This window comes from Eumetopias jubatus, unplaced genomic scaffold (genome assembly GCF_037043125.1).
Source record: "Eumetopias jubatus isolate StellerSeaLion01/CBP00866 unplaced genomic scaffold, mEumJub1_p1.0 scaffold_6, whole genome shotgun sequence".
NCBI lineage: Eukaryota > Metazoa > Chordata > Mammalia > Carnivora > Otariidae > Eumetopias > Eumetopias jubatus.
Window position 1 is genome coordinate 14,363,246 of NW_028274812.1, and position 13,564 is coordinate 14,376,809.

General features: G+C 38.5%; 1 protein-coding gene across 2 annotated transcripts; it reads left to right on the forward strand.

The window, feature by feature from the left end:
- Nucleotides 1-339: 339 nt before the first annotated feature.
- Nucleotides 340-11,587, forward strand: FBXO5 (F-box protein 5). 2 transcript variants are annotated; one of them, XM_028103364.2, is made up of 5 exons: nt 340-857; nt 6,729-7,443; nt 8,656-8,746; nt 9,661-9,843; nt 11,005-11,587. In XM_028103364.2, the coding sequence occupies exons 1-5, from the start codon at nt 761-763 to the stop codon at nt 11,254-11,256; spliced, it is 1,338 nt and encodes a 445-aa protein (XP_027959165.1). In that variant the 5' UTR covers nt 340-760; the 3' UTR covers nt 11,257-11,587. The 2 variants fall into 2 exon arrangements, with proteins under 2 accessions (XP_027959165.1, XP_027959166.1); XM_028103365.2 differs by lacking the exon at nt 9,661-9,843.
- The last annotated feature ends 1,977 nt before the right edge of the window (nt 11,588-13,564 follow it).

A 13,564-nucleotide genomic window follows, 5' to 3' on the forward strand; every position in this document is an offset into this window, starting at 1 on the left:
AGAGAAACGCAGGGATCCCCAGCGCGCAAGCGCCACCCCGCCAACTCTGAAGCGACGGCCCGCCACAGACGCCTGCGCAAACGCAGAGGGCAGAAGGAGGGGCGAAACGGAGAGGGAGAGAGGAGCGCGCCTAAATCCTAGAGAGGCGGGCTAAGAAGGGCTGGGGGGTGGGCTCGTCTTCCGGAAAGTTTGGATTCCCGGACGATCGGAGTCGCCGCTCACCAAACACCCGCTTGTGTGCTGATCGAAGAAAGTCGGCTACCCTTTGTACCCACTGGAGATCTTCAGACAGAAGCCGGAGCTGCCTTCAGGATGAAATTAGGACTTGCAGGACACCTCTTCCCAAGACGGAAGGAAGCCTGGCGGGTTCACGCATGCGTGGTAGGCTACCTCCACGTGCGGCCTGGCCGCGGCCTCCCCGCGCTGGGAGGCCTCGCCCCTAGGCCCGCCCCCTCTCTCTGCATCTTTCCGGACGCGCGGGGCCGGGGAGAAGGAGGGAGGTTGGGCCTCACAGCTCGGCCCCGCCCCGGCAGCCTCCAATTGGGCGTGGGTGAGGACGCCCCCCTCCCGCCGCCTTCCTATTGGGGCGCGCGTGCGAGCCACGCACCCCATTGGGTCGTACGGATTTGGGCACCAAATTCAAAGATTTTAAAAGTACCAGCTGGCGCCTTTTGGGAGATACAGGTCTGTGAATCGGACGACCGGGTCCTCTGCTGTGGTGGCTGTTTCCTCACCTGAGGCGGACCCCACTTCCACCGGCATGAGCCAGCGCGCTTGCCTCTGCTCCCCACGGCCCCCCTCCAGCTCCTGCCGCTGCAGCGCCCTGACAGCCGCCGGGCGCCCTCGCCCCTCAGACGGTGAGTGAGGAGGAGAGGGTGCGGGGAGCACGCGTTCCAGGAAGGGGTGCGGGGTTGGGGAGCAGCTACGACCGAGCCCGACCCCCTCCCGAGTCCGGGCGTGCGCCCCACGCCGGGCCGGGCCGAGCGGGCGTCGGCGGCGGTTCCTGGGGTAGGGGGGGAAAGAAGGCTGGGGCTCAGGGAGGGGAGGCCATGGGTGCGAGGCGAGTGGCGGGCCCGGGTCCCTCCCTCCACGCGGAACCTGGACGCCAGCTCCGAAGGAGGTGACGGTGTCGGCCTTTCAGGGCGCCCTTCTCCCCTTTCAGGATCTACCTCTCCTTGTCGCCACCCCGCTTGAAGAGGCGCCAAATGCCCCCTCCCCTCCCCCACCTTGGGGCCTGGGCTCTGACAGGGCTCGCGAGCCGCCGGCCCCCGGGGTCTGGCCAGGTGCCTGAGCCCCACTCCCTGCGCCCCTTTGCCGTATTTGCCCCGCACCCGCAGGTCCGCCGGCAATTTCCCCGGGTTTTCGCCGCCTCACTCTTGCTGGCGGGCGCGGGAGATCCTGCTGGCTTATCTCCCGCCTCCTCCACCCGGCCCGCGCCCTAAGGGGCCACCTCTTCGACCCCTTAGGATTTCCATGGTCTTACCCCTACCCACTCCCGCCAAGTGGAGGGACCCCCTCATCGGGCCAAGCTGTACAAGGAGGTCCAAACAAAAACATTCTTTTTTTTAAACCCCCCCTCTCCATTTTTCCCTTTGCCCAGTAACTCGTTTTCAAGGCCTGGGGTCAAAAGGAGGAAGGCTGGGGGGGGGGGCGGGTGGAAGCACTTTTTAATACAAAACGATGAACTTGCCCTTATGTAGCTGATTTTCTGAGAATTGAAGAATTATTTTTTTTCCTGCGCTCCTGAAGAACTAGGTAGTCCTTTATTCCCAAACTCGGTTAGCGTGGAAGGCACTCAAACGGATATTTTTATCCTCTTTGTTGCTATCTGAAAAGAGATCCAAATGCATTTATTTTACCTCGGAAAGCACCAAAAATGTTTTTTTTTTTAATTAGCGATTCGATTTTGTGATATTTGGCAGTCACTGAAAGATGCTCCTTTCATTAGAAAAGGAGTCTAGAAAACTCGAGGAAAAAATAATTTTAACAGGTTAAATCTATTTCTAGATGATCCTCAGTCAGAAGCCTCCCCATGAAGTTCTGAAGCTTGATGGTTTTAAGAAGTAGTATTTTGATTATTTAATCCAGTCGTCTGGTATTACCACTTTGCTCCTCAGAATATTTGCTATCTCAATGAATTTTGTTCCCATTTTACAAATTTGAGAAAATGAGATTAAAAGTTTATTGCCTCCAAGTATTTTTGAAGGCGGGCTTTCCTAAAATTTCTCTTAGAGATGGCTGATTTGCAGTTTATGGCTGCAAGCCTTGGGGGTCTCAGACTTTTAAGGAATAGCCATGCCTAACATTGGGCACATGGTGATAATCTTATAGTAGGTATTGCAGATTGTAGAACTTAGTCATTTAACATTGGGATAGTTGTAAACATTTTTAAGCCTTGTAACCTATTTAACTACGGGTATTTTAATATGGAGCGTTTGCTCTGACTTGGAAAGTTAAATGGAAGTCCAACTTGGTACAGTTAACTCTAATACCACCTTTTCATGATTGGACAGTGTGTTGGTAAATGAGATTTTTAAAATGCAGCATGTTGAATCTTCACCCTACAACATGAGGTAGATATTAGTATCTCCATTTTAAAGAAAAAATGAAAGGAACTAACTGAATATTTTATGTCACAAAGCTAGTCAAACGACTAAGCAAATATTTTTACTTGAAGTTGGATCTGATTCCTAGAAAAAGTGTATAATCTGGAATACAGTGTGGGATGTATTTTGCTACTTTTAAGATGTTTGTGATTTGCAATAAAAGCATTATGAAAGGATTTGGTTTAAAAATGTGATAAAAATACCATATGTGATGGGACTCTGCCGTACATTTAGTCCAGTTTTATGTTCTTAACCCCATTTTGGAGATGAGAAAACAGGCTTTAAAAGTTAACTGCCTCAGTTTTTCCTGACTCAGCAAATAACACTTTATACCTTAGATGCTGAAGACTTAAACCCCAGGGTATTTTTTTCATTTCACTTTCTCTCATTCAGCATCCAGAGCATCAGCAGGTTCTGTTGACTCTCCTAAGTAGATCTCAGATCCACCCAATTATCTTCCATTTCCACTGCAGTCATCCTGGTATCAGTTACCCAGTCTCTGGACGCCTGTGATACACACTACTAACTAGTCTTCCTCTTTCCACTTGTACCTTCCTACAGTCCATTCTCTACAGTTGCCAATGATCTTTTGAAAATGTAAACCGGATATCTCAACTCAACCCCTCAAGGCTCTTTATTACACAGTGAATAAATCCATCATACCCTGAAATTCTACAGACCATTCTACCTCTCCAATTTTAAAGTATATTACATAATTAAAAAATAATAATAAAGTATGTTACATAATTTCACATTTTAAAACTAAACCTACAACCAGGATCCAGATTTTGGAACCAATAAAAGGAACCAGAGTTCTTGGAGAAATAAGTAATTCTAGGGCTGGAACAGGAAAAATACAAGATGAGCCTAGAGCATCTTTTCATGCCAGAAAGTAAGAAATGCTCCAAAAACAAAATAATGGAAGTATTTCAAGTGGACATGAACTTAACAGTGGTGAAAGCTGAAACAATTTGATCAGCAACATTAATAAGGCAATATTGGATTATAACCCAAAGTCTGTGAATCTATACTTGTCTACTTTTTTATATACTTTTATCTCACTTTCCAAGTGAGGTAGTGGAATGAACACTGAATTTATAGTCAATAAGGGTAATCTGTCTCTCTTAACTACGTGTCAAAATGTGGGCAAGCTACTTAACTGAGCTTCAGTGTCCTCATTTGTAAAAAGAAGGTAATAATACCTCTTCATCCTACATCAGAAGGTTGTGAGCAAGTGTTTGAAAACAAATTGGAATTGTAAACTTCTAAACAATTATAAGATGTTTGAATCATCATTAAGTCTAAGTTTTAAAGAGCTGTTCATATTCAAAGTGTGGTGTTGAATGAAAGGGTTCTACAACAAACATAGTTTCCCAGTAACTGGGTTCTAAAAATGAGCAGAAGAGGGGCGACTAGGTGGCTCAGTCAGTTAAAGCGCCTGCCTGCGGCTCAGGTCATGATCCCAGGGTCCTGGATCAAGCCCCACCTTGGGCTCCCTGCTCAGCTGGGAGCCTCCTTCTCCTACTGCTGCCTGCCGCTCCTCCCACTTGTGCTCTCTCCCTCTCTCTCTCTCAAATAAAGAAGTAAAATCTTAAAAAAAAAAAGTAGGAGCAGAGGAAGAAGGCCTTTGAAAAGAATTAAGTTTCTGAAGTACAGTTAGTTTCAGGCCTCTTCCCTTTAGGCAACTAAACAGTAAAATATGTCTTTGTAGGTAGCTTCTACTTTTTTATCCTCAAATAGAATGTGGCTGTATGTAAGTTGTACTTAATTCTTGAGGCAAAAATTAAAACAATCTCTTGGAATTTTTTAATCTCCTGGGTGGAAGAGAACCACTCAGAATAATTTGTTCTAGAATTATGGTTAATGTTGGTGTTAGAAAATGTATATTCCTTATTTGCTTTTTATGTCCTTGAACTTAGTTTGAAACTAGTTTTTAGGACTACTCCAAGGTTTAATGGAGTCCTGGAGCATATACTCTTGTCTTTTGCTGTGTTAAACATTGGGAATTTAAAGAGACTACCTACCTACAGAAGTCCTTTTAGTACTTAAAGGTTTTGCTCTAAATAAAAACTGTAAAATTAACATGGACACAGATTACCAATACTTAGTACAGACTAACCACACTGACTGGTACATACACTGACAGGATAAATTGTTAACTACCTATGATTGGCTTGCAGGGGGAATAGTAGGTATGGAAGACATTTGAAGCATCTGCAGTTCATATACTCTGCCTTCAGTAATACTAAGTAATTTTCCTGAACCCATCTACTATATTCCTTCTCAGAATTGTGCTTTTGCTCAAGTTAACCTTCAGTGAATGCTTTTTCCAACCTCTACTTCCTGACAAAATCCTAGTCATCCTTTAAAGCAGTGGTTCTCAACTGAGGAATGGCAGAGATTTTGACACCACTGTCTCCCCAACCCATCATTTGTCAATGACTGGTGACTGGAGACATTTTTTATTGTGCTTCAGGCGGTAGGGGTTGCTAATGACATCAAATGGGTAAAGCCTGCTGAACATCCTAAAATGCCCAGAACAGCCCCCAACAACAAAGAATTGTCCAGTCTAAAATGTTAGTAATGCAGAGATTGAGAAACATGGCTGTAATATATTTTTAAGTGCTGCCTGTTAATTGTAGCTTGACTGATTTCTTTAGGCCATGGGGGTGGTGATACAATCCTAATAAACAAGTCTTTGGCTTTTTTAAGCTTAAATTTGAATTCTGTGAAGTGTGAATTCTAATGAATAATAACCAGAAATAATTGCATGGTTTGCTAATAGTATCATTATTGGTTCTTCCCTTTTATGCTACTTATCATAAATAGCAAGTACATTATCTTCTCTAGTTATTTAAAACAACTGAACAGTAATGCACACTTGCTGCCCAACCACCCTCACATTCTTGTATCTTATACTGATTATAGTATTGTTCTTATTTACGAAATCTTCTGATTGGTACCTGAACTATTAATTCCTCTGGCTCTTTGGTTAATTAGTCATGAGAAATCTTCGTTCAGTAATTGAAGATCTCAGAGTTTCTATTTCTAGCACGTAATGGAGATAAAGGGAGATGTCCCTCTGCTTGAGTTCACTATCCAGCAGAGTAGACAAACACCTTAGTTATATCAGACTCACCCATACCACTGATCCAGATAAAACTTAGAAAGTTGTGGGGGTTCAGGTAGATTTTAACTGATCGGTGTTTAAATTTACTGACTTTGAGTTCTTTCTCTAAGCTTACTTACAGATTTCTTGATTAACTATTGTAAGGCTTATAATAAACGGCTAATGTCTAAATCTTAAACATTTATTACTTTAAGGATTTCTCTGACTCCAGACCCCACTGAATGCATCACATTTCCTTATTTGTTCCATAAGTACAGATAGGTGTTAAATAGTACCTTTTTCCAATATTTTTTACTCAATCAGCTGGAGACTCTAAAAGTCAAATGTTACAATTATGCACTAAAAGCAATCTTTTGAAGTCCCCTTTTAAGAATAAGATGTACTGGGCGCCTGGGTGGCTCAGTTGGTTAAGGACTGCCTTCGGCTCAGGTCATGATCCTGGAGTCCCGGCATCGCGTCCCAGATCGGGCTCCCTGCTCAGCAGGGAGTCTGCTTCTCCCTCTGACCCTCCCCCCCTCGTGTGCTCTCTCTCTCTCACTCTCTCTCTCAAATAAATAAAATCTTAAAAAAAAAAAAAGAATAAGAGGTACTGGGGTGCCTGGGTGGCTCAGTTGTTAAGCATCTGCCTTCCGCTCAGGTCATGATCCCAGGGTCCTGGGATCGAGCCCCACATCAGGCTCCCTGCTCTGTGGGAGGCCTGCTTCTCCCTCTCCCTCTCCCCCGCTTGTGTTCCCTCTCCGCTCGCTCTCTGTCAAATAAATAAATAAAATCTTAAAAAAAAAAGAATAAGATGTATGTACTTAACTAAGATTTAAGTACTATTTCCTCATTGTCACATCTCAGTAAATAAACTTGAATAATTTCATAGCTACATAGGTAATACATAATACTGAGAGAATGGAAAGTAATTTTATCTCTGTATATCCCAATTTAAGAAGTAGAGATGTATGAAAATTTTGTCATTAAGTAAATGGTTTTTTGTTGTTTTATAGGTTGTAAAGAAGAAAATTCTACTCTTTCTGTCAAAATGAAATGTGATTTTAACTATGACCATATTCATTCTGGACTTAAATTGGTAAAGCCTGATGACACTGGAAGACTAGGTTCCTGTCCTGCATATTTGGAAAGTTCTTATGAAGACTGTATTAAGGACTATGTAAGGTTATCAGATATTGGGTCACCAATTGTGAGCCCCAGGATTGTAGAACTTGAAACTGAAAATGAAAACAAGCCCTTCCATAACAAAGAAAATCAACATGTGCAACAAATACTTAATAGTTCAAATGAAATAGAAGAACTAGAGACCAGTAGACCTTATGAAGACAGTGGCTATTCTTCATTTTCTCAGCAAAGTGGCTTCAATGAACATGAAGAGGGTAGCCTTCCCTTGGAAAATTTCAGTGACAGTCCACAATCCTGCCTACAGATGCAAAGCCCAGACCAATATCCCAGCAAAAACTTGCTGCCGGCTCTTCATTTTGCAAAAATGGTTTGTTCAACATTAAAAAAGAATGCCAAGCAAAATCCTAAAATAGATGGGGAGAAACTAAAGGAATTTATATCCAGTGAAAATTTTAAACTACAGAATATAATTGGCAGGAAGATGGGCCTAGAATGTGTAGATATTCTCAGTGAACTCTTTCGAAGGGGACTCAGACATCTCTTAGCAAATATTTTAACACAGCTCAATGATATGGACTTAATCAAGTAAGTATGATTACTTTTGAGTGTTAGTATAATCCATTGAACATTTTTGTTGGATGACTTGGGACTACCAACTCATACAAAGACACAAAATAGGGTAGTCTTTTTGCATTGTTTAATTGAGGTAATGACTGCCTGATGGCTGGTATCTGACCATTTATATGCCACTAAGATGAAAGAAAGATAATTTTTTAAGTAAACATTTAATCCAGTTATTTCACATTTCATATTTATGAAATATTAGGAAACTGTTTTTGTTAAATTGGGATTTTTGTTCCTTTTCTGAAAATTTCTAAAATATAAGAAATTTTCAGCTATATCATACATGCTTAACTATAAAACAACATCCTAGTTCTGGTATATAGGACCAGTAGGGTTTATGACTTCTGTCATACTTGAAAGTAAGAAATAGTTGCTGATGTTTGTAGGCCATTTTTAATGTAGGCTCTCCTTGGTTTGACTGAAAATATGGAAACCCACAAATGATCTGATTTTGACTATTTCTTAGAAACCTTATCATTCCTTATTCCACCAAAGATCAGTTAGGATGAAGTAACAGAATTAAGTTAATTATACAGACCACTGGATTAGAGCCTGATGAATCAGATTCATTTTTTAGCTTTTTGAAAAAAAATTTAGAGGTACTCTGCGAGTGTTACTTTACACTGGTCTTTACGAAATATAGCTAAAGCAAAACAAAAGTGAGTATGGATTTTTATTGTTGGCTAGCTTCTTGGGGGATGATTGACATCTAGGTTGTACTTCTTTTGTTAACAATGCGTTTTTGAAATTGATGTCTACTGATAGCAGTGTGTCCTACAGTACTTTGAAATTTGGCTACAACTTTTATTGATATTGAACAGCTAACATGGTGTCGTATGTACAATGGGGGCTACTTATTTGGTGTTTGCAGATGTTGTGAAAAAATGAAGTACAAAGCAATGGTTCTTAAGCCTGAATGCTCTTAGAATGACTTGATAGGGAGCTTTTAACAATAACCCTGGTCCTCTTTTTAAACCCATAAACCCAAATGACTAGGCCTGGGGCATTCTAAAATCTTAAGTACCTCAGGCAATTCTGATGTAATAAACAGGTTTGAGAAGCACTACTAATAGAAATTTCTTTTTTGCCCTGTTAATGTTTTGTAGTATATTTATTCCTTTTAGCTCTTTGTGATGCTTTAACTGTTTCCTTTATAATCTTTTACTTTTCCAGTATGTCTAAAGTGAGCACAACTTGGAAGAAGATTCTAGAAGATGATAAAGGGGCATTTCAGTTGTACAATAAGGCAATACAGAGAGTTACTGTAAGTCTTTGCAGTTGATGTTTTCATTTTAAAATATAACAGCTAGTGCTCTTTACCTTTACAAATAGTGAAAACTGGGACAGATAACAGGTAATCTGGAAATCCTTTACATTCACAAAGCATTTTTGCTTTTCACTAGAACTCCTTAAACAAAATTCAAAGATAAAGGAATCCCACCTAAGTCATTTATTTCTTGAGTTCTTCCTAGAAATGGAATGTCCAAAAGGGAAAATTGCTCAGTTCTCCAATAATATAATAGGAGTTGACCATATAGCTAATCTTCACTGCCATTTGTATTTTTTCAGTTAAATTTTCAACATATTGAAGATTTTTAGTGCAGAAGGGAATTCATTTGCCTTCCAAAATGAACTTGGTAAATTTGGAGATGTTTCTGAGGGTATCAATACATGTTTGAAATTTCAGGCCTAGGGTTGGCAGACTTGGGTCTAAATTTTGGTGCTGCTACTTATATGCTGTATAACTTTAAAGTCAAGTATTGCTTAAGTTATCCGAGTTCAGAGTCTTTATTGATAAGGTGGTATTAATGGAAAATTTTCTAATCTAAAAGGTTTGGAATCCATTCATCACACTGATGTGACACTTAAACATGACTTGCCATTTACTGGTGGTGAAAAGGATGACTTTGTTTTGGCATTAGTACTTTATAAATGATGTACTTAATGCTATATAGGCTAAGTATTTAAAGTGCTTTCTCAATTTCTGGTTTGCAATTTCTGTATTGTCTGTGTATAGTGTGTGGCTGTATTTAAAGCATATGCAGATAAATTGGATGTACAGATAAATTTTTACATTCTCATTTGCCCTTTTTTACATGTACAAACAATAAAAATGCCTGATTGTTGAGAATAAAACAGAATATTTTTAAGTCCTGTTAAAACATTTCTTTTAATTAGGAAAAGAACATTAAGCTTTCACCACATGCTTCAACAAGAGAATATGTTATGTTCAGAACCGCATTAGCTTCTGTTCAAAAGTCAGCAGCCCAGACTTACACCCAAAAAGGTGCTCAAACCAAGTTATCCGATCTAGGTGATCAGAAAGGTTCTACTTACAGCCGACACAATGAATTCTCTGAGGTAATTTTTTGTTTGTCAATAAATTAGAAACTTACGGGACACTTATTGTTAAAAGGATTTAGAGTAAGAAACAGAGAACTTTAAATTTAATTGTAGCATAATTAGAACTACTAGGGAATTGTTAATGGGGATTTTATCTTATAGCCCCTTCATTCTACTCTCAGAAATGTTGGCCACCAAGAAACCATTTCAAGTAATTGATTTCCTAATTCAAGTAATCAAATTAGGAAAGTACACAAAGATGTCTTTCTATGTAGAAAATAGATACCATTTGACATTGCTTTTGACGGTTCAGTGATGTTAAGATCTAATTCAGAAATACTAAAAGAACCTTGATTTTAAAATTTCTTACCAAACTGTTCGATATACATTTTTACAGTTGCTGCCTTTGATATCTGAGGAACAGAACTAAACAGAAAAAGGGCCAGCTTTCAGAAATTGAAGCCTTCCTATTGTACTTTCAAATCATTGGATAATGTGTATTATAAGTTCTACTCAGCACATGGATAATTTGGCAAGCTTAATTTAAGAAACCATAATCTTACCTAAGAGTGCATATTTGAAATAAAATGTTGACTGCTGACTACCTTCATGTTGGTCAGTTAAGTATGAATTATATATAGTGAAGTTTAATTTTCTGTCTTAAGTGTTGATGATGTAATTACTAATACAACATGTAACTTTATTCAGAAAACATATTGAGCATCTGCTGTCAGGTAATTCATGGATAAGAAAACATGGCACCCTTCATAGCCTTGCAATCTAGAATGGACAATGGCTACATAAAATTAAATGCCATATAATGTGATAGGTGCTTCTAAAAAAAAGAACTAGAGGTTAAAGAGCAACCAACTCCCAAGTGACACTAGGAAGGCTTCACAGTAAAGGTGACATTTAAGTTAGGGCATTGATGTGTAAGTAGCATTCATGGAATAAAAGAGAACATATTTAAAAGCATTAGGAAATAGCCACTAGATCAGTTGACAAGTGATAATTATCTCACTGAACAGTGAGCTCCTTAAGGGCAGGAGTTGTCTTATGTGTGGCATGGGTCCTTTATTCATATATTGGGGAAGGTTCAGAGGTACCTTCCTTGTTTTTTTCTACCTAAATTACATTCAGTCCTCACTAAAATTTGTTTATGGATTTTCTTCTTTCTAGGTTGCCAAGACTTTGAAAGGGAATGAAAGCCTTAAAGCCTGTATTCGCTGTAATTCACCAGCAAAATATGATTGCTATTTACAGCGGGCGATCTGTAAAAGAGAAGGCTGTGGATTTGATTATTGTACAAGGTGTTTGTGTAATTATCATACCACCAAAGAATGTTCGAATAGCAAACCCCTAAAAGCCAGTTATAAAATAGGTCCTCTACCTGGTACTAAAAAGAGCAAGAAGAATTTACGACGATTGTGATGTCTTGAAATCAATTGTACCTGATCATGAAGGTTAGAAAATGTTAGGTTTTAATTTAAAAAACGTAAATGTATTTTCATTTCCAATTTTGTGTTGAAATCAATGTAGTACATGGGATTTTTTGCCCTGGTGAATAAAGAGAGTATACAGCCTCTTAAATATTTTACAATTTAATGTGAAAAAGTTTAAAATTTGGTATAAATCAGAAAATTAAAATATTTTAAGGAAAAAGGAAAACTCTGATATTTGTGATTCAGGGATAGAATAAAACTGATTCAATTTTTATGCTAAAGGAAAGCCATGCAATTTTACCTAGATAATCTTAAATATATATCTTGTTTACCATCTATTAACATTTGAGACATTTTATTTGCCTTACCAAATTAATACCTATCGAAATAATCTTCTGGAGTCTCTTAATTTAAATGTTTTGTCATCTTTCTTTAACCTCTTTTTCAGTGTGTATATTTCCCAAAAAGTACTCTTTGTGAAATCTTTTTCCTATTTGTAAAGTCTGTATGTTTTAATATTTTTGTACATATGTAAATATTTCTGTATTTTTTTATGTCAAAGTAAAATAAAGATCTCTTGTGTGTATATATATACATGTAAATTTTGTACCTCTTATGAATAAAATTGTTACAAGCTTAATAAGTAATGTGAACTTTTTACTTTGATAAACATCTTAATCTTAGAAACAACTAAATTACAAAACTAAGAGACTGCATTTGTATGTGTGAAGGTGTTGGGTTGGTTCCATTTGTGCCTCTTCATCTGGGAATCTTGTGACGTTCCCAGGTTCCATTCTGATCCCAGTATTCTCCCACTCCCAGTATTTAGTAGTTGTGGAGTTGGGTCTTGAAAGAGGCATCCCAAGATGATGCAATGCGAGACCAAGGAACACTTTGAGAAATACTAATGTATTAATTCATCTATTACTAAACTAATTAAAACTATTGGTTAAATAGCTACATAAAAATACTAGAAAGATTAAAAATATGTAAAATAGAATGTTATCTTTGACTGCATTCAGAACATCTGTGTTAATAAGAGCCCAAGACAAGGGTACATACTTTTTTATTCTTTAATTCTAGAGTTGATTGTGTATGAATATGGAGAAATTCTAAGAGTTTGAACTCAAAAGTCCTAAAGGTTTAAGGGTGGGCCTCAGATCCTCTCAATAGAGCTTCAAAGACTCTCAAGGCCTTTGCCTCTCATCTCAGTGGACGCTTGAGGTAGAGGATTTATCTTAAATGGATTAATGGGTGTGTCATCCAGTAAAACTGCCCATGAAATTATCATCGGTGATGTAAGCAACTTGAGGTAAGACTGACAAAATGGACAACATTCAAAAGTATAATTTGGTGTTTTGATGTATATACATACATGAAGCCATCGCTGCAATTAAGGTAATGAATGTTAAGTATCCCCGAAATTTCTTCCTGTCCATTTGTAATCCCACCTCAGTTCCCAGGTGTAATCACTGATCTGTCACTGTTGATTAGTTTGCCTTTTCTAGAATTTTATATAAATAGATTAGTCAGAGTACATACTTTATTATTTTGAGATTCATCCATTTTGTGTGTGCCAGTATTTATAATTCCTCTTTCTTACTAAGCAGTATCCTGTTGGATATACCAGTTTGTTCATACATTCACCTCTTAATGAACATTTGCCTCCCACCCGCCACCCCATTTTTTGCTATTAGAAATGAAAATGCTGTAAACCGTGTACAAGTCTTTGTAAGATAAGCGTTGTGCTTTCCTTTCTCTTAAAAATAGTAGTGGAATGTTTGGATTATATAGGTAAATGTATATTTAGCTTTTTAAGAAAATACCAAAATGCTTTCCAAAGTAGTTACACATTTTACATTTACCAGCAGTGAAGGGAGTTGCATTTACTTCATGTTCTCAACAACACTTGGCATAGTCAGTTTTTGTAATTTTAATCATTCTAAGAGGTGTGTAGTAGTATATCATTGTTTTAATTTACATCTCCCTAGTAACATGTTTAACATCTTTTTGTGTTTGCTATCCATAAATTTTCTTTGGTAAAGTGTATAGTCAAATGATTTGTTTTATTAGTGGTATTTGAAGATATATATTTTAGATAAGAGTGGTATATCAAGGTGTGGCTTATCTCATTTTTTTAGCTGTGCCTTAGAGTTTTTATTTTTGATGAAGTCCAAATTATCTATTTTCTTTTATGGATCATGGTTTTGGTGTTATATCTAAAATGTGCCTAATCTAAAGCATACAGATCTTCATACTTCTAGAAGTTTTATAGTTCTCAATTTCACATTTAGGTC